The 27782-nt window shown below is 42.6% G+C and overlaps 1 protein-coding gene across 1 annotated transcript in view; it reads right to left on the bottom strand.

Moving 5' to 3' along the window:
* The window catches only part of MAP7 (microtubule associated protein 7), a 142744-nt gene extending 121575 nt beyond the window's left edge, over positions 1-21169 (bottom strand). The window contains exon 1 of the mRNA XM_065889186.1: positions 20764-21169. Within this exon, the coding sequence (XP_065745258.1) occupies positions 20764-20896 (133 nt within the window). The 5' untranslated portion in view covers positions 20897-21169. The remainder of the gene's footprint in view (positions 1-20763) is intronic.
* Positions 21170-27782: the final 6613 nt, after the last annotated feature.

The following is a 27782-nucleotide window of genomic DNA, read 5'->3' as shown; positions in this document are numbered from 1 at the left end:
AACTCTGCATGTGCATATATGAATGTGCTAGAATTTGATCTCTACTTTGATCAAAGGACCTCATTTATTATATATGTTAATGAAAATGCATCTAAATAAAGATAAGAAACATTTGAAGTCACCTAGTATATCAAAGATAACATTTCAATCAGTTTAGAAAAGATTTATTTTGCGACTTCTGGCAAATATACATATTAATCTTTTCAGTCATTTATTTGCACAGCCCAGTTGAAGTTGGCTGTAATGATGTAGGCTGGACTTTCTCAATTACATGCTCTGAGGTGCAAAATATAGAATACAAACCTGCCGTTTAGTACATGTTTTAAAACAATGTATACATAAGCACACTCATAAATATATTCTGAAAAAAAATGCACATCTGCATACAAACCTGAATTACTTCCCCACCAGTATTCCATATAAATCACACTCCTAGAAATGCATCTGGGGTCCGTGAACATCAGCAGCTGTGGCACTGTGACAACAGCAGCTCCTCGTGATCTGTAACTTGTGTCCAGGCTCCTCTGCAATCTGACTTTGCCGCTCCTCGCACCAGGAGGTGGGCTCTCTTTCTCCACCCTTTGAATCTGAGCTAGCCTCACGACATGTTTTGATCATGTACGTGGCAGAAGTGACTGTGTGTGACTTCCAAGATTAGGGCAGAAAAGGACTTGGACCTTTCGCTCTCCTGGAATGCTTCCCTGAGACCACTAAATAGGTCTAGCCTACTAGAGGACAAGAGGTCACATGGAGGAGAACCCAGGTACCCTGGTGGACCACCATCCAGAATTCCAGGCAAGTGAGTGAGGTCATCATGGACCTTCCTGCCCAGTTGACCCTTGAGCTCAATGTAGCCCACGTGTCAGCCCAGGCAAAACCAGCCGAACTACCAAGCCAGCCCACAGAATTATCAGAAATAGTAAACTGCTATGGTTTTAAGCCATAAATTTTGGAGTGGTTTGTTACACAGCCATGGTTAACTGATCCAGTAATATTAAGTGGAATTTGAATGCCAGTGTTATGTTGAGAAGCTCTAGTTCTTTTAGGCCAGGCCTAATGTTTTCAGCCTTTCAGTCTCTTTCCTTGGACCTGAAATCCCAGCTTGACTATATGGTGATGGTACACTAGGAGGTACTGGAGACTTCCAGGTGAGGGAAATAACCCTCTGGGCTGGTTTAAATGTCAAACCTCCTGGAGGCTCAGAAATATAGATGACCTTTCGAGAGTCTTCCTGGACTTGCAAATTCTAAAAGCAAATTCACTTAAAAAAATGATATAACAAATTGAGAGGATTTTAGAAACTTCAAACTATATTGCTAATTATTCAGAAGCCTTACAATAAAGAAAAAGCCCAAAGTTATCTTCTAAAAATAGCTTATGGGCTTCCCTGGTGGAGCAGTGGTTGAGAGTCCACCTGCCAATGCAGGGGACACGGGTTCGTGCCCCGGTCCGGGAAGATCCCACATGCCGCGGAGCGGCTGGGTCCGTGAGCCATGGCCGCTGAGCCTGCGCGTCCGGAGCCTGTGCTCCGCAACGGGAGAGGCCACAACAGTGAGAGGCCCGCGTACCGCAAAAACAGAAACAAAAACAAAATAAAAATAGCTTATGCTTGTAGAGAAAAATAATAGCAGCTAGCAAGCTGCCAGATAATGATGTCTACTCTGTGCAAGGAACTCTGTTAAGGGTTGTAGTGGCCATCACGGCTCCCCCAACAGCACTCTAATCCTCCCTCACTGTATCCCCACCCAGGTCCACGGCTGGGTTCTGACTGGCCTAAACCAAAGCAATCCTTGCCATTGTATTATTTCCAAGAGTAGTTAATACACAAAGAATACTGTAAAAATCAGAAAATGTAATGGGCTGAATTGCATCCCGCACCCTCCCTCCAATTCATATGTTTAAGTCTTAACACCCAGTACCTCAGAATGTGACTGCGTTTGGAGGTAGGGCCTTTAAAGAGGTAATTAAGGTAAAATGAAGTCCTATGGGTGGATCCTAATTCAATAGGGCTGTGTCCTTCATAAGGAGATTAGGACACAGACAGGCAGAGGGAAGGCCATGTGAAAACAGAATAGACAGCCATCTACAAGTCAAGAATACAGGCCCTCAGAATCAACCAACCCTGCAGACACCTTGATCTTGGACTCCTAGCCTCCAGAACTTTAAGAAAATTAATTTCTGTGGTTTAAGCTACCCAGTCTGTAGAATTTTGTTATGACAGCCCTAGCAAACCAATACACAACACTTCCGGTTTAAGCGTTAGCAAACTCAGCTAAGGTGACAAATGATACAGAGGATTTATAGGCATTCATGACTGAGAGGCCCCAAAGTAGAAAAGGCTTCAGTTTGATTGGGAAACTGAGTAAGTCATCAGGAGAGTGGTTCCATTTCTCTGAGAAGTTTTTAGCTCTGGCCTCCTCTTACGGCTAGCTTTGCCCTCAGGCTGGTCTCTCCTATGGCCAGCAGTAAGACGGCCAGCAGCTTTTAGGCTGCGAGAGTCCTTTACCTCCAAGGAAAAAGAGGGTCCACTAATCTCCTCTGGACATGTCATTTGCATGGGGCCAATAAATCTCACTTGAAGTATCTTAACTAATATGAGGTTTCACAAGTATTCCCTCTTTTTTTTTTTTTTTTTGTTTTGGCGGTACGTGGGCCTCTCACTGTTGTGGCCTCTCCCGTTGCGGAGCACAGGCTCTGGACGCACAGGCTCAGCGGCCATGGCTCACGGGCCCAGCCGCTCCGCGGCATGTGGGATCTTCCCGGTCCGGGGAACAAACCCATGTCCCCTGCATCAGCAGGCGGACTCTCAACCACTGCGCCACCAGGGAAGCCCAAGTATTCCCTCATTTAATCAAGAGATGCCTCTACGAGCTAAGTTCTATTATCATCACCATTTTACAGGGCTTAAGAAAAGCAAGGGTCAGAGGTTACATAACTTTCCTCAAGTTGTTCAGCTGATGATAGTAACAGAGCCAGAAGTGAACTCAGGGCTCTCCAATTTCACAGCTGATGCTTTCGATCATGACACTCATCTTTCCATGTACAGAGAAAGGCCTAAACGAGGTTCAATAAACCTTTTCTGTAAAAGGCCAACCAGGAAATATCTCAGGCTTCCAAGCTCCATGAGAATGTCACATATTCTTTGTGTTTTGTTGCTACAACCTTTTAAAATATTAAAAAAAAAAGCCCCAAAGACATGAATGTATTGAATGCCGCTGATTTTACACTTAATAATGTTTAAAGTGGTAAGTTTTATATTATGTATATTTTACCGCAATTAAAAAAATGTAGAAAGCCACTCTAAGCTCCTAGTATAAAAACAGGCCAAAGTCAGATTTGCCTGCAGGCTGCAGTTTGCACTACTGATATTTACTTTTCTGAAGAACTCAGGACAGCTTCAGGTTTCCTTGATTTGGAAAATAAACTCTGCAACCTCCATGGGAAAGGTCTGAAACAGAATCAACGGGCTGCCGTTCAAATTTACAAGCAAAAAAGTATTGAGGAGAGTAAGGTCATGGCCGCGGAGGCCTCCCAACCCTCCTGGGCTCCTCCTGTCTTGGGGAAGAACTTACTCTCCTAATCTCAGGAAAAAAATGTGTGAAAGACTTTCCCTACAAGGACTATCAGTAGGAAAAGGGAAGATAACCTGGAGGTCCTTCTGTCACCAAAGATAAGAAGTCTCCCTTCATGGTTATTGATTTTGTTTTGTTTGGGATAGAGGGGCGGGAGTGGTAGAAGGGGATAGGGCCACCCCTGAAGAACCATTTTCAGGATCTACAGGTCTAGCAAGTGGTTAAAAATCCCTTGGAGCTCAAATGACAAGACATTCAAAGACTAAAGAATTCCCCCAAGACAGGCTCATGTGTTTTTATTGTAGCCTAGAGCCAAATTCCAACTCTGGAAGCATATACAGTCAGCCCTCCCTATCCATGGTTCCACATGGGCAGATTTGAACAAATGGAGGATCGCATCTTGGGTGCCGGGCAGAGAGTGCGAAGAGCCGCCTGTACTGCTCCATTTTATATAAGGGACTGGAGCATCAGTGTGGATTTTGGTATCCATGGGGTTCCTGGAACCAATTCTCTTCAGATATCTAGTGACGACTGTAGTGACCACGTAAGTCAGTGTCTTACCTAAAGAACTCTGATCAGGGTCTCGCCTAGAACTTAGAAAAAAGTGCATGAGATGCAGCTGAAAGGCACATCATGGAAATGATCCAAAGGGAAGGAAAAAACCCAGACACCTATAAAATAGGACCAATGTTGTAAAATATCAATAACAAGAGTAATGTTTAAGAATGTGGACTCTGGACAGATCTGGATTCTACTGTAATTCAGACTCTTGGCACCTCCTAGCTGTGTCATCCTGAGCACGTTACTTAAGCTCTCTGAGTCTCAATTAAGTCCCCTGTAAAGAGGATTTTAATAGTTACCTCTATTCATCATAGGATTATTGTTAAGATTAAAAGGACATAGCAAGTGCTCAATGAATACTGGCAACTATTATTAAACAATTATTCTAATAAAAGTTCCAAGTTCCACAGATTTCACTGGCATCCCCAGGCAGGAAAACTGTGGGCCACAATCTGCCCATTGTTTCTTCGAATGGGATTTTCCTTTTCAATTCCTTCTTTATGGAATATCCTGTTAATATCCGATTTGTTTTTCAGTTAATCCTAACATTTAAGTGCATTCGTAAGGAGAATCTGTCTAGCCATTGCCTAGAGCTGCCTCAAGTTTTGCACAAGTCTTTTCCGCTGCGGAGTACAGGCTCCGGACGCGCAGGCTCAGCGGCCATGGCTCACGGGCCCAGCCGCTCCGCAGCACGTGGGATCCTCCCGGACCAGGGCACGAACCCGTGTCCCCTGCATCGGCAGGCGGACTCCCAACCACTGCGCCACCAGGGAAGCCCTTGCAGAAGTCTTTTCACTGATCTTGAATCACGTTGGAACTAACTCTAAGTAAGTTAAATTCTTTCTGGGTTTTACAGTAATGTTAGAGCTACTACCTTCTTTTAATAATAGGGATGCTGAAGTAGCAAAGTGCTGTGCTGGTGGTTGTATGTCTAACTGACTCCCACAGGGATCTGAACAGCAAGAAGGAAACTTCTGATTAACAGCTTCTCGAAAAGCAAAATGTTCCAAAAGCTGCTCTGATTTATCGGCAATCACATACTCCAATCTTCAACATGTTTCTAAATTTCTGTTTTAGGAAGAGTATAAGCTCATCTTTTACAAACATTTTCTGGCACATTTTCTTAACATAAGCTTAAGAATATTTGGGGGAAAATCTTAAGTAACGTAACCACAGCAGATTTTAAAGCGAAACATCTACCTTCCAAATCGTTGGGAAGATGGACAGAAAACAGACTGGAAGAAAATACATTCAAAAGTCAGGGATTTTTCTCAGATCTTCCTTTCGATTGCTTTCTCTCTGATATTATATTACTTATCCAAATTCTCTGTCCAAACGTCCTTTATTATATACATATCAAAGAAGTTACAGAATGATCAAACCATAGTACGACTTAACTTTCATTGTACTTATCCTTCCAGAATACAGAAAACAAACAGATCCATCATGATTTGCTCACATGCAGCTCTCACATAAAGCACCAGCGAAAACAGTTAAGCTCCTATCACAGGTTTTCCATTCTTTACTCGTTGGAACATCCCAATGAAGGGAAGGTCACACTCTGTGTACGGGGATGCAGAATAAAGACAGACCCCTTCCATGAATTCAGAGGGCCAGAGGTGGCCACGGCTTCATGGACCAGAGTCTGGCGTTCACTGACGTAGTATCTGCTTCCAGCTTCCACAGCAAGAACAAAAAAGACTGAGACACCCTTTTGTGCATTTTTCACCAGCAGCCAAGTTAGGTATACAGACCTCTGTTATGTAGCAGTGTTCTAAGTTGGACTTTGAGAGATTCAGACACATCAAGACTGGTCAGAGTACCTACCAGAAGCCATTAAAAAAAAAAAAAATCTAACATCCATTTGCAATGGACCAGCTCACAGCTTTGGCACCGTGTGGTAGCAGATGAAGAATTTCCTTACTGAAGCTTAGCATGCAGAGAAACACTACAGAATTTCCTAAAGTGGTCCTCCGTGTGCAGTAGACATACATGCACCCCACACGGAACTATTCCTTAGTCAAATACGTCTACTAGATTCCTTTCTTGGTGATTCATAATAGCATATTAAATGCCCTTACAAGTCCTATAGTAAAGACATTTGCCTCAAGTGATCTGAGTTAGAATCACTCTTTTGTTGGCACATCCATTAACATCCTGCAGAAGGAGTGGCCTGGAGAACGCCAGTTTGGGAAACACGACTTTACAGTGTAAGCGTAGAGCACTGGCCGGCACAGCACGAGCAGGGAAGGTGCCTTATGGATGGAGGTGGCACCTATGCAGGTGGCCTTGTTTGTGAGCACATCAGACATCCCCTGGGAAATACCCAAAATTTTGAAAAGGGTACTTTGTGGGGGCCAAGGGGTCCTGAATCAATGAGTTAGAGAAATGACCAAGGCAATTTTAAATTATAATAAGAATTATACTTCGGTTGATATGATTATAAGTACAGCCCTCCTCCCAGAAATTCAGATTGATATAGATAGAAAGCACAGAATATCACTTCGTCGCTCCGGAAAATAAGGCAACCGTACAATGTATCATGACATGTGGTTGAGCTGAGGGCATTACTGAAGTCTCCAGACCAGCAGTCGACAAGTCTAAGCTTCCTCTTGTTACTAAAATAGCCTCCACAATAATAAAAGAAAACCACAGTCATGTACAGCTAACTCCCTACCTTTTAATTATTCATGTTAATACCTTGTATTTGTAGAGTTTATACTTCATAAATGTTAATCAGACCCAAGGATTACATGAATAATGGAAATCTGCAAATAATTACCAAATCTGATTTTAAACAATGTTTTCAATACATGCTCTCCCCAGAAATCTCCCCCAAACACAGCCTCTACCCTCCCCCCCACTTACATTCTTCCTCCTAAAAGAAATCTTAGTATAATTAGTCTTATCAAGAAAGCCAACTTAACTTTTATATACTTTGCTTCTTCTCTGGCAATGTAATAGTAGTGATACTGAATGACCAAAAGGGAGAAGCAATGAGAAGAGGAAACCAAAAGGCTCAGGCCTGCAAACAAGATGCACTTGTTTGAAAAGGGGAATCTGAAACCTAGCTCTAAGGCCCAGCCACTCTTTCAATGGAGATGATAACTGCCTTCCCTCCAGCTCTGCAGGGTGGTGGTACCATCTGCTTCCTCCCCCAGTGACTCAGTATACCTGCCAAGAACAATGAGCTTTAACCCACATTACTGATGCAGTGGTTTCCCTGTCCTCCCTCGGGGGAGGGGGGGGGCGCGGGGCGGGGAACCCCACAAACAATGCCATTATTTGTAAAAAATCTACATTAGCCAATGTCTGATTTTGCTAATTAAAACCAAATACCATGTTCATACCTATCCAACTGGCAAAAATCAAAATGTCCTGCTAAATCCAGTCTAAGTGAGGATATGGGGAAATGTGACTCTCATATACGGTAGGTGGACTTAATGCTGATAAAACTGTTTAGGAAAGCAGTTTGGCATGTGAAAATGCACATATCATTTCCAGGAATCTACAGAGAAACCTGTGCACATGCCCAAGGAGAAGTTTATAAATGGCTATTATAGCACGATTTGTAGTAGAGACAAGGCAAAAAATACAAAACTCTCATCAACCTCTCCATCGATCAGTTGGGGAATAGTACACTGCAGTAGTCACATTAGAGAATTAAACTGTGATAAAGTCACATCACAGAATTCTACTCAGCAGTTAAAACAAATTATATTGATCGTTTTTGGATAGCTCTTTCAAAATTTGAGTGAGGGGAAAAGTACGAGGTAGCAAACTGATACATTAATATGATTTATACAGACTTAAATACACACACGATATTTATAGATATATACATGTAGTAAAAGTACAGAAACAGACTGGAAGAGTGCATGTTATTTCCCTGAAGGGGAAAAGGGAGGCAGGGAGCAGAAGACGACAGGACCATGGAAGGATGCATAGGAAACTATGCCATGAGCTATAATATTTTATTTATATTTCCCCAAATTATGTATTTTAATATAAAACATTTAAATATTTTTTAAAAGGTCTGGGATGGGTATCTGGATATTTAGTATGTAAACTTACAATGACATGTAAGGTGAAAATGAGTTGGGTCGCCAAGCCAACAAGTAGTATCTTCCTGAGTATCGTCTTAAGAACAATGCACTACATTTTCAAACACACTTTCATGTCCTCATTTTTGTGCAGCTGACAGGAGAGCACTGAATGGCTAACAATGCTGTCATCAAGGTAATTGTCAAGGATAGCTAGTTTTGATAAAAATATTTGCTATAGGTATACATTCACTAGGTATCTGAGATTATTTTCAAGTTATTAAAAAACCAAACATAGAAGAAAAATCATCTTTAATTATATAATTAATTATCGGAGCAGATGCAACCTTGTTTTGATTGGTTCCGAGTCTCCCAAAATTTAGGAGTCTTTGCAGAAATGCTGGTTTCTCAGAACTATTAAGATAAAGCCATCGGGACTTCCCTGGTGGCGCAGCGGTTAGGAATCCACCTGCCAATGCAGGGGACATGGGTTCAAGCCCTGGTCCTGGAAGATCCCACATGCCGCGGAGCAACTAAGCCTGTGCGCCACAACTACTGAAGCCTGCGCGCCTAGAGCCTGTGCTCCGCAACAAGAGAAGCACTGCAATGAGAAGCTCGTACACCACAACAAAGAGTAGCCCCTGCTCACCGCAACTAGAGAAAGCCCGCATGCAGCAATGAAGACCCAACACAGCCAAAAATAATTAATTAACTTAAAAAAAAAAGATAAAGCCATCGAACTAAGAAAAATTTCCAAATAACCTTCGCTGCCACTCACCTGCCAGCGTATTAGTGCCACGCACAGTTACGAGCACGTCTGACACATTATCCCACTTAACCCTTAATAACCCTATGAGAAAGGTGTCACTATTATCCCTGGTTTTTAGATGAAGCAAGTAGTCACAATATTAAGTCCCTTGCTGAAGTATACGGTTCAGAGGTGGCAAAACTGACTCCAGAATCCAAGTTATTAATCCTACACCGTATTGCCTCCAAGAGAACATGACGACACAGCTCAGACGTGAGCGATCAACATTTGAGCAGCATTCAACTGCTCAATTCAACATTTACTTTAACATACAATCCCCAATTTAAAATTTCAGAGATGCTTCTAGGACATTGACACCTGACCTGCTCATTGTACCAGTCAGAATATTTGGTTTTCACCAGGGACTGCATTATCAAAGACCGGTCACACCACTGGAAATCGGAAGCATCCCTGCAGATCTAAGAAGGATGTCTCCATCAGTATTTGTAAAAGGAAATTAATTCTGCTTCACCTTTTGACGGACTGCAGATCAAGAACGCTGAATTTTGGCACCAGCATATCCTGCCACCCTAACTATATCCTAAGCTATGAACTGACCCATATTCTTGCTATGGCTTCATACAGGGATGCCTGCATTCTTTCAATCAGCATCCTAGAAGAATGAACACTAAGCCTCAGGGCCACAGGGGTGGAAACAGATAATGCTAAACGCTACAGATTTGTCCAGGATGAACTATTAATCATAGCCCAAGACAGTTTTATTATTTATTTTTTCTACTTTAACTTTCACACTAAAACATCACAGTAAAGCGTTAAGATAAAATATGCTAGAGGGGGCTTCCCTGGTGGCGCAGTGGTTGAGAGTCCACCTGCCGATGCAGGGGACACGGGTTCGTGCCCGGGTCCGGGAAGATCCCACATGCCGCGGAGCGGCTGGGCCCGTGAGCCATGGCCCCTGAGCCTGCGCGTCCGGAGCTTGTGCTCTGCAACGGGAGAGGCCACAACAGTGAGAGGCCCGCGTTCCACAAAAAAAAAAAAAGAAAAAAAAGAAAAATATGCTAGAGGAAAACTGATAGCCACATATTCAGCCAAGAAATTTCCTATTACCTAGAGTCATTAATCTTGGGGGGAAAAAAAAAAAATCAAATCTACGACACTAGAAATGACTAAGTAGACCGCCACTGCAATGGTTATGAGAGTACGCCAGAAGAAAGGAATTCAAGAAACACTAAAAGCCCTGAATTAAAATTTGCTTTTTTTTTTTTTTTTTGCGGTACGCGGGCCTCTCACTGCTGTGGCCCCTCCCGTTGCGGAGCACAGGCTCCGGACGCGCAGGCTCAGAAGCCATGGCTCACGGGCCCAGCCGCTCCGCGGCATGTGGGATCCTCCCGGACCGGGGCACGAACCCGTGTCCCCTGCATCGGCAGGCGGACTCTCAACCACTGTGCCACCAGGGAAGCCCTAAAATTTGCTTTTTTAAAAAAATTTATTTTATTGACGTACAGTTGATTCACAATGTTGTGTTAATTTCTGGTATACAGCAAAGTGATTCCGTTTTATACACACACACACACACACACACACACACACACACACTTTTTCATATTCTTTTCCATTATGGTTTATCACAGGATAAAACGTTTTGCTTCTTAACACATAACCTGCAATAGCATGGCCTCATTCTTTACCCTTGTTCTCTCAAAGTAATAAGGCGTAGACCAGTGATTGCATTCACTTGCTCACGAGGCATCTACAGTTGTAATGAGCCACAAGAAATGACCAAGAAATCCTCAGATGCGGCCTGGAACATTCAATTTATTTTCCTCGCACATATAATGCCTCACCAAAAAATCATGCTGCTGGCCACATGGCTGAGTCATCCTTTGACACTCGGGATTTAGTTAAATCCAAAGTTGGTGGGCAACAGCCCTTTTAAACTTTACCTTCTTCCTTCTTCAAAATCATATCAAATGAGGGGACTTCCCTGGCAGTCCAGTGGTTAAGAGTCTGTGCTTCCACTGCAGCGGGCACGGGTCTGATCACTGGTCAGGGAACTAAGATACCACGTGCCGTGTGGTGCGGCCAAAAAAAAAAAAAAAAAAAAAAACATCAAATGAAAACAGAAGTTCCTTCTTCTTTTTTCTATTGTTGAGTTTTAATCAGAATAATACAAGCTATATGCCTTTCTACTTATTTTCTCCCTCTATTCAAGACAGTAAATTATGATGCAGAAGCTAACATATTCACAGCAAAGTGGCAGAAAATGTTAGATGTTAAGAGTGAGAGGTAGAGTGGATGAGACACGGGATGAATACCAGCTGTGATGTGATTTGACTAAAACGATTGTCCAGCAGCAATAAGGGCTCATCTGATGGTGAGAGAACAGGAAGGTGGAACAGACCTGAGCACTTTCACATAGCAGTCGGTAGCCCTGAAGAAGAAGAGGCCATTCAAGGATACTCAGCCTGCAAAGGAGGCCCAGGCATCATTGCAAGTGCATCGTTGAAATGGTTACCCATGAGTCCCAGGCTTGAAAAGAGGGCAAGTGAGCTGGAAGGGTACTAATAACTGTAAGGACACAGAGGGTTCAGGAGCCTAGGGGTCACGCAGATGGTGACGGGTTTGGAAGGTGTGAGGCTGTGTGTCAGGTAGAAGGATGAGCTCACATACCTGGAAAAACCACATTGTCTAGCATGCGGTAGGCATAAAATCAGTGTTTGCTGAATCTGAAGTCTGTGGGTGCCTAGGGGAATTTCTGAGTTCATGATATTGTAGGTGGAGCGGTAACAAGTCCCAGCATTGACTTACACTGCTGGCTGGTTAGCTAAGCGGAGTGAAGTGAAGGCCATGAAACAAAGTAGATGTCCATGTCACTGCAACTTGTGGCAGTGGAGTGAAGATGGCTTTGAAGCCACCTGAATTGTGAGATAATGTAAAGTTGATTGATGACTGGAAGCGTTGACTCAAGTGGCCAGTTTGGAATTGCATTCATAATTCATGCTGTATTCTAGATAACTGTGTAACTGTATTCTAGACTACTAGATGGGTAAAGGGAAGCTATAGGGTAATGCACAGCACCAAGCAAGAATTATGAGAAAGGTTTACTGTAGTGTCACAGAAGAATCAGCAGTAACAAAATTGTTAGAAAAACAAAACAAAACGTGATACTGAAGCAAGTCAGGGTAAAAACCCACAGCGCCGAGGTTTTGAATCCAAACGTCTCAGTTGCTACTTTGCATCTTTATATGTTGCTGACCGAAAGGTCTGCACCAGGAACCATCTACCCACAGAGAATCTGTTTTTCTGGGTCTTGCGGGGGCAGGGGGAAAGGATGATGCAGACATGATTTATTTTTATAATAATAAAAGAGAGGCATAAAAGGATATTTCTGAGGACGGCTTAATGAGATACACCAAAATGGGTCGGGGACCAGCAGGCACATGACTAGGAACACACCAGACTGCTAAGTTAACAGAGGCTCTGGTCTCTGAGATGTTTCCTGCTCCACAAAGGAGCAGGCACGAGCCGTAGACACTACTTGTCAAAAAGCTCAGGGAGGGTTTAAGTCAACGATGATGTGTTTCTTATGTCATTTCCCCCCGGCTTGCAACTTAGGCTTACAGTCATGATAGTGAATTTCAATTGTTCCAAAGTAAGGTAAATGCTTTTAACACTTCAAGTGTGGCAATGATGAGTATATACTGCAAACTAAAATGAATTATTTTATGATGAGCTTTTGGCAGGTCAAGCAAAGATGATGGTAGAAGGTGCTTCTGGAATGGTTTTACACTGGAATTTGGACCCAGTTAGTCACTGCAATAGCTGCAGACTCAGTCACAACTCTTAGTTGTCCCAGCAGAAAAGTAACAGGTCACCCTGCATGAAGGCTAGTGGACAAATGTCTTTAATACGAAGTCACCGTCTTATCACCAGGCAGGGTGATAATTGATCTGTTATCTCTGTTTGCCAGATTCAAAGCCAAGTCCTGGACCTCGGAATGTTCCGAGGCCTGAACAGACAGTGTCTCCCAGCTGTGCTCCCTCATTTTCTCTGGCTGGTGGTGCCAGTGTGTCAATCTCTAATCAGTCATGTGACAAATATTTAGGGATCTTCAACTACGTACTAGGCCTTGTATAGGTGCTAGGGATACAGTAAAAATGAAACAGTTACACTCACTGCCTGCTCAGAGCTTAGTCTAGTTGCGGAGACAGACATTAAACAACCACTTGGCAAACAATCTACAATTTGGTTGGAGCGAGAAAGGACAAGTCCCAGATCCTGCGAGAGCCTAGCACACAGGACCTCGCCTGATCTCTTAAGGAAATGACATTTAAACTGAAGGACAGGAACTTCCCTGGTGGCACAGTGGTTAAGACTCCGAGCTCCCAATGCAGGGGGCCTGGGTTCGATCCCTGGTCAGGGAACTAGATCCGACATGCATGCCACAACTAAGAGTTCTCATGCCACAACTAAGGAGCCCTCAAGCCACAACTAGGGAGTACACCTGTCACAACTAAGCCCTGGCACAGCCAAATAAATAAAATAAATATTTTTAAAAAATTTAAAAAATAGGGCTTCCCTGGTGGCGCAGTTGTTGAGAGTCTGCCTGCCAATGCAGGGGACACGGGTTCATGCCCCGGTCCGGGAAGATCCCACATGCTGCGGAGCGGCTGGGCCTGTGAGCCGTGGCCGCTGAGCCTGCGCGTCCGGAGCCTGTGCTCCGCAACGGGAGAGGCCACAACAGTGAGAGGCCCGCGTACCGCAAAAAATAAATAAATAAATAAATAAATAAATAAATAAATAATAAAAAAATAAACTGAAGGACAAGCAGGAGTCAACCAGGTATCGCGAAGTGGAGGGGGGAGGAGAAGCAGAAGCCACAACAGGTAGAGAAGAGGGCTCTGCCTCAGCGCACAAAGACCCACCAGCAAGTGCATTTAGTAACAGCAGCCGTAACATCCAACTAGTGCTTTCACCAAATGTTCGCCACACTTACTGCCGACTGACTAGTGAACGAAACAAGACTACCACAGAGAAATAAAGGTATTAAAATAAAAGCAACCTAGAACAAGTCTTGGTACTGAAAATACGCATATAGGAAAAGAAAAATGACCCACATAAAGCTGACAGCCCCACATGTGAGTTTCTACAACCTAAGTCACTGGTAAAAACCTGCCCACAAGTCTAGGACATTTCCATCAAGCAATTCACACACACACACACACACACACACACACACACACACACACACGAAGGAAAAATAAATAAAACTGCCAGTTATAAGGAAAAATTTTCCTTTTGATCGGTTTCCATGACGGCAGAGGATCATTGCTATTGCTGCCTTGAACGAGGCAGACCAGGAGCTTTCCACTGATCCCGATGAAGAAGAGGGACACACCCTCTTAACCGTATTTGAAATAATAAATGATCTGACATAATGGCAATTTACTTCCTTCACTTAACATGACAAAATTACAGGGTATCGCGATGAGTAATCTACCTAACATGTGGTATATCTGATCCACGTGAATAAACACAGGACAGTGATCCAGTCACATATGCCTATTGTGGGATAGGGACTAAGAAGGCCTCAGAGAGGCAGGCCTCCTGGAAACTTTTCACAAGCAAGTTAAAAGGTAGGAGATTAGACTAGAGAAAATCTCTTTCTGATAGAGACTGATGAGGGTGCCAGAAAAGACAAGCATGATGGTCTTTTCGCTAGGCCATTCCCCCAAGAGAACATGTTGGTAGAAGTTACCAGAAAATGTGGGACATATGACTACAAATTACCATTTCTGTAACTCTCATTTAATGAGCCCCATTTATTTCCCAGAGAGTGTGCTAAGTATTGTACTTATGTCATCTCTAATCCTCACCACCACCTGCGACTATCATTGTCTTTAACACCTTTATTAGAGTATAATTGCTTTACAATGTGTTAGTTTCTGCTTTATGACAAAGTGAATCAGCTATACATATACATATATCCCCATCTCCCCTCCCTCTTGCGTCTCCCTCCCGCACTCCCTATCCCACCCGTCTAGGTGGTCACAAAGCACCGAGCTGATCTCCCTGTGCTGTGCGGCTGCTTCCCACTAGCTATCTATTTCACATTTGGTAGTATACATAAGTGTGACTATCATTTTAATAATTTCACTTTACAGCTGAGTAACTGAGGGTTGGAAATAACAAGGTTAAATAAAAGTAACTTACCTATTTTCACACTTGATCAAAACTGTGAAAATAATTTTCCTTGGTCTATACTCCTAAGCTCCATTCTCATTTCACATCCCACATTGGACCTAGGATGGTAAATTCTTTGGAATCTGGGCAAAATCTGTTAGAATTCTCTAACAAATCAATGCTGGGCATATAGTCTTAAAAATAGGACTTGCACCTTACAGTCAGCAAAGATATTCAGTGGTGCTCTGGGAATTATTTCAAACACAAGGTCTTACGTCCACTTGTGATACACTTTGGGCCTTTGTATCTGGATCTGAAGTATAAGGGGGTATGACTTGCCTTTTGAAGCTGGCAAATCTAGAACATAAACCTAACACACAGAGGGTCTGACATAAACGGGGCTCTTTCTAAAAGCTTATAAAATCTGAGAATTAAGATGGACTCTCTCAAAATTATCTCTGCTGCTGTGAAGGTATTAGTTTCTGCTAAAAATCTGGTCAAGGTGCCTGCAAGTAACCTGGAAAATTTTGGGTAGCAAAGGATTAAATTTGCTCCTTGAAACATGCTGATGTTAGTGGAAATGGATACTCAAGTCAACCTTCCAATAAATAAGGTCTAAGATTTATCAGCTGGGAGATCCCCACCAAATATGTGTTGATGCTTCCTATGGTTGGAGCAGTCAGCTAAATTTTAGCCCCACTGATAACAGCTCTTGAAACAGGCACCCAATTTTTAAGCCTATTAGTTTTATAGAGCAAAACAAATTCCATGATATGTAGTACCTCACTGTACAAAAAAACGTGGTTAGGTACAGGTTAAGCTGTGTTCCACTAGTAAGCAGTGATCCATATGTTAATTTCTACTTCTAGAACACAGAATACCTGATAGACAGCTACTTACTCACAGATATTTATGAGAATCCACTGTGTGCAAGCCATACATTAGATGTTGTGATCCTTGTTCCTGATATGCTCTGTTCTTTTTTAAAAAATATAAATGCTTCGAATAAAACATTGTATTTAGGGTCTTTTAAGAAATACAAGTTATACCAATCAATCTAAGATTTTCTCCTCATAATAGAGATCTTTGATATTATTGTTCTTCTAACCTATACTTTTGCCTCACTTGCTGTAAAATTCTGTGGTTAAAACCTTTTGCCTAGTCTTGAAATGGCACAAATAAGGACACTGGGAACTGGACAAGGATCCAAGTCCTACGGAACAAAAGAGGAAAAGAAACGAGGAAATGTGTGAGAATGACTCTTGAGTGGCATTCTCACTTCTTAACATAACACTCCTCCTTAAAAAGAAAAAGACTCAGGACTTAACAAAGAGGACATTACACAGAGGTGCTAGATCACCACCTATCCAACAGGAATATAAACGGTAAATGGTAGACTGTATTTCATTTGGAAACTTTAACTGGCAGAAATTCTACCTTTACAGTGGATAAGTCAAAAGAAGAGGAGTCACTGCAGGCTCCATCAATACACATTTTAACCAAATGGGAGGGGGGAGGGGAGAAGGAGAGCATAGTCTGTCAGAACTACTGTGTCCTGATTTCAAGGAGAAATGTTTATTTCTTTACATTCTAACCTGCAATTAGCTAACAAAAGGGGCAGAAGGCATTAACCTAGTTATTAACAAAGTAGTCAATTGATTCCACCTTGTAAACATATACTTTCATTTTTTTCAAAGAAAACGATGAATACTATGATGGAAAACAACAGAACAGCAGAATCCCTAGTACACGATTAGACAAATGCAGTGTGGTAGAGAATAATACAACTGACACATCACACACATCCAAACATAGCACTGTCTCTTTCGAAGTAGTTACCTTGGAAGGACAATTCTAATACCATCAACACTTCTTAAAATTCCTATGCTAGTAAGACCTTTAAGAACCAGAGAAAATTATTTCTGAATGTTAAATTTACCTCCATTCAATAGCTTTCCCTGCACTCTACAAAGTACTTATGAAGAGGAGTAGTCCTGGCCCTTAAGCAGCTTACAGTCTAGAAAAGGGCATGGACGTATGCAGAGATCATTTCATTACCCTGTCAACCCTTCCTCTGATTTCAGTTTATATTCTTGCATTATTTGTACATACCTGTCTTCTCCTACTAGACAGTTAAACACTTCTGAGAGCAGAAACCATGTCAATTATCTTTGCATCATTTCCACAATGCCCAGCAGAGCAATCTGCACAGAGCACTTAACAAATACTGGTTTAGGGAGAAAATGTCATATTACTTAATAATCACACGGTACTCAGCAAAACTCATCATAAGGCAGGTTTGCCTTGAAACCTATTCAATGGCATTTAGTCACTGCAATACCTAAACAATCTCTCCTAAGCCAGTTATACAGTCAGCATTACACTGAGGCTTGGGTTCTGAGGTGTAAGAGCAATAGCATAAGCCCAGCTCACTCTCAATTACTAAGTGTTATACGTCAATAATAACCAGGCATGTAAAACATTCATATTGCTATTGATCACATGGGAGAGAAATCTCTCCTTTAATAGTTGATCTAGTCTACCAGCTAACCAAACTACTGTCTGACCCCATCAGGTAATTTTGAAGCCACCGTTGGGAGTCCAGATGGTAAATGACCTTTTCCTTCCCACCGAGTTCATTATGATGGTTTTCTAACAGTAGAGTACCTGGAAAGATGCTACTGTCATTAACCCAGGGTAGTCCCGGATAGCAGCATTTAGCTTATTCAATTTAGATAGCAAGCTTCTCTATTCCTGGTAATGATAGAACAAAGATACTAAGCATGACAACCAGGTTTGAGACACGGTTAGGTGATTAGACCATGGAGTAAGCAGGAAAAAAACCCCCAAATTTTTGATTGCTAATCTCAATAGTCAGACATAAAAGATAACCTGTATGTCATCCAGCTATGATGCTTTGGAAATAATTTAGAAAACAGGAGCTCATTAAAAGTTGCAAAAGATGGTATAGGCAACTAGTGACTGGTAAGAATAACAGAGCAGGCAATGACATCTAAGTGGAAAAGGAAAAATGAAATTGTCTGAAAATCCAGGTTAATGTGCTACCTTGCAGAGAACAGGCTGTCTGCTAGACGAGGCCCTTCTTAATAACCGCATTCATTTCAGGACCGACCATATCTGGCAGCAGGAAGCAGTCAAGGATGGACAAAGCAAAGAGGACACAAATTCAGAAAGTCACAGCTCTATGGACTAGAACTGTGTTGTCCAATAAAGTAGCCACTAGCCACATGTGGCTATATTTAAATTTAACTGGAAGTAATTAAAATTTTAAAAATCAGTTTGCCAGGTATAATAGCCATATTGCAAGTGCTCCTAGCCACGTGGGGCTAGTGGTTATCATACTGGACAAGTGCAGACGCAGAATATTTCCATCACTGTCCTGATGTACAAAGCTAGTCTTGAAAGTGAGCATTCCTATTGCTCCTATAGACCTGATGAGAAATTCAGAATCAAAGCCAACAGTCTTCACCATCAAGAATATTAGAGGGGCTTCCCTGGTGGCGCAGTGGTTGAGAGTCCGCCTACCGATGTGGGGGACACGGGTTCTTGCCCTGGTCCGGGAAGATCCCACGTGCCGTGGAGCGTCTGGGCCCGTGAGCCATGGCCGCTGAGCCTGAGCGTCTGGAGCCTGTGCTCCGCAAAGGGAGAGGCCACAACAGTGAGAGGCCCGCGTACCACAAAAAAAAAAAAAAAAAAAAAAAAGAATATTAGAGATACCCAAGGTGCTTTATCTGCTTATTTTATTGAATGTGTCCATAAATTAGAGACATTTGGGGATATACAGAAAGAAAGTCTGGATATCCTTATCAGCCCGGGGCTTTTTTCCCCTACTCTTCAGCCTCCGCCCCCCTGCCCTTGTTGTGGGGAAAGGTAGAAAAAGCAAAATGGTAGGGAATCAGAAAACTCCTTGATTTAAGTCTTTTATCCAAGGAGTTGCATAAACTGTCAAAACCAAACAGATTTTTAGAAGCACCGACTCCCCCCAGCCCTCTTTCCTTAAAAAAAAAAAAAAAAAAAAAAAATGCTAGAGGCAACTGAAAAGAACCTTTCGGAGATAGAAGAGGAATTCAAGAGAATTACTAAGGACAAAATGGATGGCTATCCTAAATGACTGTTCCAGGACACCCAAGGAAAAAGTGCCTCAAATCAAGAACAATATTTCCAAAACTACACAGTGGCTGGGATTCAACAAATCCACATTAATTTTAAAAGTCACCAAGTCCTAGGAGGCCAAATGATTTGATTTAAAGTATTGAGTTCTCATCAAGAGAACACCCTGGTTCAACATCTGATTCATGGGCAAATAAAAGAATCACCTAAGTCACCTTCCAGTTACAGCACCAACAGATGCCCGAGGTGGGTTGGTCCTCAGACAGAAGCAATGTCTGACCGTAAAATAAAGTCAACTACAGCAATAAGACTCTACTTACTAGAAATTCCCTGTGTACAGCCTTTTAAAAATGAAGTAAAAATATACTTTTGGATTTAAACTAGAGAGTTTCAATTATATTTAATAAAAGCAAACAGATACACTACAGAACCAGGAGAGAGAGAGGGACAGTCATCTTCAGACACTGCATTCTATGTAAACACTCATTCTATCATTGCTCAAATATTTGCTTGCTACTTTGCCATGGTACTGCTCTGTGCCACACTGAGGAAAATGGGATCTCTCAGTGATAGAACAATTTGAATGTGAGCTAAAATGTAATCAGCACGTCGGCAGCAACAAAACCGATAACCTATCAGCTTAAGAACAGCTCATATATATTTTGGGAAGGGGGATGCAAGAATTCGGATACTGGAAAACTTAAAATGTAAGCCTTAAAGCCCTTCTTCAAAAATGCATGACGTTGCTGATCACTGCAGCCCTGGCAGGGTGGCCATGAGACAGCACTAAAGATGATGCAGTACGTGGGGACCAGAGGAGCCGGCGAGCTGCTGCTGGATTTCACCCTCATGAAAGGACAGCACATGAATCGGTCTTCTCCTTCCTGGAGCCAGCCCATCTCCACCTCTATATAGATGTAGCAGAGTTGCCATCAGAAGTTATAAAACCTCACAGTCCCCTCCCTGCTCCCCAGCTTTTCCCCCCACAGTCGTGCTCAGTGTTTGTTTTCCTCCTCTCTCAGCACTTCAAAATAGAAAAGGGGGTAATATCTTGACCCACTGCCCATGGAAAGGCTGCGCTTTTAGGTCACTCTATCCAACTCATCCCTCTTGAGGAACTCGCCTCATTAAACAGAAATCACCTGATGCACCTATGGAAGGTCTTGGAGAGGTTCATTTAAACCTTGATAACTCCTATTCCTTCCTCCTGATGAGGACAGCCATTGGCAACTGTTTAAGTGAAGATTAAAGCTCTCTAGGCCAAGAAAGCAGCCTGGGTCAAAAAAGCAGCTGATCTGAAACCTACCAAATCTGCAAAATCTGTTCCCCGTTTCATGCATACACAGCCCTACAGAGTGTATAAATACCACCAGCAAACTGTGCTAGGAGATCACCAGCACTCCACGCAGTGTGTACCCCGAACATAGTTGAGAAAATGTGTTACAGAGAGCGTGGGAAACGGGTCTGTCTCCGGCTCTGACCAAAGGGTAGGGCTAATGCATACCTTTTGGTCTTCTGGAATGTCCATTCCTTTGCTGTTCATCTTCCTCATTAATGGTGAATAAACCAAGGGGGACTGCCCTTGCACTGGTCTTCTTCAGTCTCTCTTGTCGGAAAGCTGTAGCTGATCCAGGCATACCGCTGCTACTTGTTTTTTAATTATTAGTCTATCAAAACTATATGCTTATATAATTGCAGCTCCCAGGAAGCTGCTAGTTTCTAAGCTGCCGGTTCATTTGAGCACTTGTAATAGATCCCCTATGGGTAAACAGTGTGCAAACAGCTGACAGATACTACCAGCCTCTTGGCAACTGAGGCCCCACAGTTCCCCCTCACCTAGCAGCACCCCACCTCCTCTGCAAGCCCCCTCCCACTTACCCCTCACAGGCACATATGCTGGCTCAAGCTCGAGCGCGCGCACACACACACACACACACACACACACACACACACACACACACACACTCTGTCTGTCTCTCTCTCCTTCCAGAAAGGCACGCAGGTCGGATGCTTCCCCCCACTGCCTAACCTGCTCAATCAGATCCCAGCTTCTCCCTCCTGCTGCGGCACCTTTTCCCAATCTTCTTTTCCTGCTACGGCACAGTAAAATATTCAGCACACACAGCACAGAGGGGAAAATAGGAGATGCTGCCGTTAACAGTTGCCCTGACAACCCTGACTTATCCTAATCAAGGAGGGCTGGGAGCGGCTCCATCTCCCCGGTGGAGCCGCCAGCCTGCCGGGATGCTGGTCCTGGGAACTTGCCAGCAGAGGGTTACAGCGTGAGGCGAGCAGCCCAGCCGCTGGGCAGCTCCCTCTTCCAGTCGGCGGCCGGAGTAGCAGGAGGGGAGGAAAATGCAGTTTTGCTTGCACAGGCAGCAGTGGACCCCAGCTGGGAGAAAGGGGCTCAAGGCAAGACGGCGTTTTCTTCTTTTGGGGGGCCAGGTTTTCCATCGTGATAATGATTGCGAGCCCCTGGATAAATGAAGGCATGGCTGGTACCCCACAGGTCGCTTCACACTCAGTAACACATCCCAGTTTCCCTGACATTCTTACAACCCCAGAGTCTGTATAAACGCAGGCTTGGTGGCAACTGTCCTGAGGACCAGTGCGGCCCTGTACCCAAGACCCTCCAGGGAAGAGAACTGTGCCTGTTCTCACAGAGACCACAATCTGGAATACCCCTTCTGCAAGTCTAGCTGAAAGGACAGAAATGAGACACTACGATCCTCCAATGGGAAAAAAGCTGCCTTGATTATATCCAGCAAACTCCCCCCAATGCCCACTGCTCTGGGTGAGTCCCTAACAGCAATGCTGAGCAAGTCTCAACACTTGACCCAATTTTACTTCTTTTCTGGACTGATTTCTCCAAAGCACACCATCAGGTGATTACTGTTTTCTCCTGAAATAAGCTTTCTCACTTTATAAGACTCTCCATTTCTAGGCTGCCTAAAATTTATACTGTGTGCAAAAAAACCTAAATATACAATAAATGACATTAAAAAGTCAACCTCCAAATTAAGAAAATAATCTTTGTTCTTTTTGTTTCTGCCTTTTAATCAAATTCAAGTCAGCTTAGAAAGTCCAAAGCAATCCTCTTGCTCCCAGCCCACTCTTATTTTTTTCTCAATCCTTAAACTTATCCAAGAGGGGACGCAGGGACTTTGAGGCGAGGTAAACATCCTCTCTAAATCCTTTGCATGGAAGAGCAACTTCAGACAATTCACTATCCTCTCGGTACCTCAGTTTTCTCTGTAAAATTGCGGTGATGACATTTGTCTCATAGGATTAGGGGCAAGGCTTGAATGATGGTGGTGCTATAGCAGTAAGAAGTGCTTAATAAATAGCAGCTGCTTTAATTATATCTTATAATACGTTGTTGTAACTAGTTCAATTTGGCTTCATAATTATTTAAGGTGTTTCCAGTTCAACTGTCAATTCCATCAAGGGACACTTCTGCTTTTTATCTACTTATACTGCCCAGTCTCGGACTGGAAATGTACTAAACGGTTAGCAAATCCCTGCTGGAAAAAAAAACAGATAAATCTTCAGAAATCTTTCCCTGCAAAGGCTGGGAGATTTAATTAAGTTAACATGTTTAGATTTGTGGCTTAGAGAAACACAGGAAATTTCATATATGGAGTTTATTTAAAATCATGTTAACCTGTGATGTAGGCATTTGGAATAAAAGACTGGAAAACGAGCTGAATGGGTCTGAGAAGGCATCTGAACCAGCATCATTTTACACACGAGGAGGCTGAGGTCCACGAAGTGGAGTTTCTTGTCCAAGTCAAATGTTAGTTGGCAGCAAGTCTACGATGAAAATTTAGATTCTCTTCTTCCTACTCCAGTTCTTCTCCTTCTGACAAATACTTGGCCTACAAGGTTTAGAATCCTAGATCCCTCTTCAACTTCTACAGAGATGGCAAGATGTGGAGAGGAAAGGAAAGGGAGGATCCATGCCTTGAAATAAACAGTGGATACAAACTGGTTAATGTATTTCCATAACCTTCTGTAAATGGTAAACTTTTTTCTGAATTAAATAATTTTTAATTTCCTATTTATTTTTCTTGAATCAGATGATCAATAAACACAGGCCAATTATCACACATAAACATATTTATGAAATATTTTCAAATCTACTTTAGTTTCTTTTATTTCTAGAGAATCAGGATAGTACTTACAAAAGCAACATACATACAAAGTATAGTTGAAACTACCTTTTGGTAGAGAAAATGAAAATCAGTGTCTCGGGCAAATAACAGATTTCATTCAGAAATATTCCTCATCCAAGTACAGCTAACAGCTTCTGATCATCTCCATTGAGTTTAATAAAAGTATTACTGAAAGAAATCAAGAAAAAGGGACCTTTTTCTCCACCTTCCAAATAAAAAAATGAAAATGATAATATTTATACATTGTCCTAGGATGACAACAAAAATCCTTCCCAAGAGAGGTTTTTGAAAAGCAAAGTGGGTGCTCAAATTCAAATGACCTCTGCAGAAGATGTCCATTCCATTACTTTCAAGGATGGCCTCAGTCGTTTTATGGAGAAATGCAACAGCAAAGCAAATACTACTTAGCGTTTAAGTTGTCCAGAGAAGATTACAAATTTCGGGAAGGAGTGCTCCTTGAGGTCTGTGGCTGCACTCAAGGCACCCAGCAGAATGAAGGTCCCGGGGAAGAGAGATCACAGGACAGCCCAGCTCTACCACCCAGTCCAGGCAATCGATGGTTTTCTGCTTCTGTTAACTTCAGTGGAATACCCCTCAGTGACACAGACCGAATTTTTCATGCTCTAGCCTGAGGGTCTCCTGGAGAATTTTGATTTGCCTCAAAATCTGAAAACCACCAAAATGGCTGTTTTGCTTTGTTTTTAAAAGAATACGAGTTATACTTAAAATCATTTATTGGGGGAAACAAAAGGCTACCAAAGGAGGTCAGAGGTTGCCACCATCATGTAACCCATAAGGCAAGGAAGCCTCAAGAATAGGAATATAATAGCCCGTCACCTGGGAACATGTTCAACTTTATGTCTGACGCTGTGCTAGGTGCGTTAGATATGTTATCTTTGTTAGTTACAATAACCCCAAAAGAGAGGAGTTACCACCTGACAGATCAGGAAACTGAGGCTTAGAGAGGTTCAAGTTAACACAGCTGGTTAAATCACTGGGTCAGGATTAAACCTAGGCCCATCTGCTCTAACGCCAAGATGGTTTCATCCTGCTGCCCTGTCAATCCTGACTCCAGCACCAACTAACTGCATCTCAGTCACAGCTGGGACTAGTCACAGGGAAGCAAACAGCTCAAGATCAAATAATCATAATAAAGGATTCTTTTCCTACCCATGAAGTACACATTTCTTACCTCATTTAAGACATGAAAACATTTGAGATTAGTTTCTTAAATGCTCAAACCCAGCCTTTAACAGATACAGGGGTTAAGTTATATAATTCCAGGACTGCTGTGGCTTGATCCCTGTAGGGGCAGAGCTTGGGGCTATAGTCTTCTCCTTTTTACATTCTGACCCCAAATAAAAGCAAATGTGGAAAGGGGGATAGTGAGACCTTAAATTTAAATATCCCCAGAAGTAAAACGAATACCACTGTGAATTTCTTTACTGTTCCTCAGCACGAATAAGTGTTTCCAGTGTGGCACAATCGCCTTTGCATGCTGCCTGCAGATACAAGAGCTTAATTCAGTTCTCATGGGAATTGGGGCAGGTAGACTTCCGAGAGTCAACCAGGTTTTGCAATTGTTTTGTTTAAATTGTTAAAATAGCAAGTGATATAGTAACAGAGACCTTGTGTAAACGAGAGAAATGAGACACTGCCTGGCGCAAAAGGGTAGATTTTTACAACTAGCCTGGCTTTGTACAGAAAATAAATGTTTCAGAACAATCACAAAATGTACTCGCAATCATAGGTGGAAAGTGGTACCACTCATCACTGCTATGAACCAAACAGGTCAACAGGCCCTTGAGCAGCTGCTGTTCCCACCCCACCCACAGCCCCACTCCCTTAGTACACAATGAATTTATGTCTGTCCTTCTACCCTGGCTGCCTGGCACCAACCCATGCACATGAAACCGAGTTAAACTTGCTGATCTAGCAGGGAAGTCAGCTCATGACTTGGGCCTTGCTGTCACGATGTTAAATGAAAGACTAAATACATGTAGGCACACGCATCCGAACATACACCTTCAGGCTTCTGTTCACATTTATGCTTCCTAAGCTTTTATTTTGTAACCATAAAACTGGAAAATAGCATAGCCCCTGAGTGCATTTAAGAATATCCTCTTGCAAAGAGAAATCTGTTTAACCAGTGAGAAAGCATACCTAGATTTTTCTTTCTACAGGCCTAGTGAGCTTTACAGAAACATTACTGAAATGGTAAAGAGGCTGATTTGTACTAATCAAGTGCTGTAGTTGAAAACAAAAATTATTACTGCTGGATTGAATGGTCAGTCACTGGGAAATTACAGTTCTACATCCATATTAGTTAGTTACTTTTCAATGGGGCCCAGGAGTATCAAAATGCCTTCCCACATTTCTATATTACAGGAGATGATTAATTCTTCAAAACTACTGGACTTCAGTCATCTTTTAAATGCTCTATGCATCTCCCCCAAAGTAAGCTGCAATGTCCTTCTAGTAGGAGTTTTAGAAATCCACGTGTTAACGTAATATTTTTTAAAACCTCAGCATCGTTTGAAAATGACAAAGCCAGCATACGTTGACATGAACTCGAACAACCCCTAGGGAACAAAGGGTCCCAGCAGGTTCTTTGCCATCCCCATTCTTGAAGGTAAAGGGCTCCCTTACAGTTTCCTAGGATGACACTACTTCCGGACGGCTTGTGGCAATAAAGGCATAATATTCTCCCATAGCTTCCGATAGGCTCTGCTGGACAAAGAAATACTCACAAAGGCAGACTGACACTTTGAAAGGAAAATAAAGCAGGTTTGCTTTGATCTTCCTTACCACCTTTTGTTAACAGGCTTATAAGAAAAACAGTAAATACCACCCCAGTAGTGACGTGCCATCAACCAAGAAGTACCAGGTCCCTGCCGTGCCTTTTATAACATTTCTATAAATCTTTGCTGCATGAACACTTCGTGGTGCTAGCAGGGTCCGCTTTCCCATGTCTGCTCTGCCATAAACAAATCTAAGACCTCCAGGGTTCGGTTATCCGAATGCAAGGTGTGGACACTAAGTCTTCCTGAAAACTCTTTCCTAAACATTATGTATCACTAGCTAAGTTGCAAATATTATAAAAACGCCACATTAAACTTTAACCCAGTAACATATGCTAGAATGCCTTTAGGGCCTCCGGTTCATTATTCTCAGTGATAATACTTTATTAATGTACATTACATGGACTTCTGAATTCCTTGACCAAAGTTAAAATGTGCACAGAAGCTCCTTTCCTCTAATAGCAACACCCTTATTAGTTTAGACGTGCAACTTCACAGATTCAAAATGAGGCACAGAAATCAATCACTGGATCCAACAGAAGAATCAGATGCCCAGGGTAGTGTTTCTAAAAGTTACCTAATCCATCATTGGTCTGTGAGCAAGTTACATGTTTAATTTTTGAGCCACACAATTAGAAAGATAAGAAATGGGTTCCCTGTCTTGCTTTAGGACTGGGAAAATGTCCAGGATGCGAGATGAGGTGCTTTGGAGGATGACGCTGGAGGGCAGGCAGCAGCCAAGTCATATAATTGTTCTCCCACCAAAGACAAGGAGTCACTGAGGGGTGCTGATGACTAAACGTGTGATCCAGACAGGCCAGTCTGGCAGCTGGTGTCGGATGGGTTGGAAGGGAGAAGGAGTGAGACTTAAGAAAAACTTGTCACATAATAACTTGGTCCAGGTGGAGAAAAGAGATCTCAACCGGTGGCTGGGGAGACAGAAGGCAAAAGACAGGAAGACAAGAATCATTCATTCACTCACGGCTTTTGTTGTTGTTTTAAACAGGTATTCCCCGGCATGTGGAAGACTTATTTCAGGGGAATGAGCACGGATACCAAATGCCCTCAACAGTCCAAATAAAAGTTGTGAAGCGAGCAGTGGGAAGGAAAGGAGGTTAATGTTCTTATAAAAGATTCAGATGAGAACGAGGGCTTTACATCTGTAGATAAAACAAAGCTGAGAGATGGCTAGAATCAGGACCAAAATTATCCAACAGACTGAAATAATGGACTATAGCTAAAAAGATTAATTTAGTTGTGATAACTACGAACACCTTTTATTGCATTAAAAAGGAACAACTGCACGGGTACAAAGTGAAGACCTACCCAAGCTTTAGCAGATACAAGGAAGGAGGGCCCTCGGACAGTAAGCTCACTACACTTCAGTGTGATGAGGCAGTAAAAATCCTAACAGCATCATGGGCGGTATCAGCAGAGAGCCAGCATGCTGAGTCAGCGGAACAAGCCTTCTTTATTTTTTGGTCCTCACATCACATGGTCTGAGCTAGATATTTCCAATGGGATGATAAATTAGAACATATTCAGAA

Source organism: Phocoena phocoena, chromosome 12 (assembly GCF_963924675.1).
Source record: "Phocoena phocoena chromosome 12, mPhoPho1.1, whole genome shotgun sequence".
In the NCBI taxonomy this organism is placed as follows: domain Eukaryota; kingdom Metazoa; phylum Chordata; class Mammalia; order Artiodactyla; family Phocoenidae; genus Phocoena; species Phocoena phocoena.
Note: the sequence above shows the minus strand (reverse complement) of the source record. Positions and strands in the feature narration are given on the sequence as shown.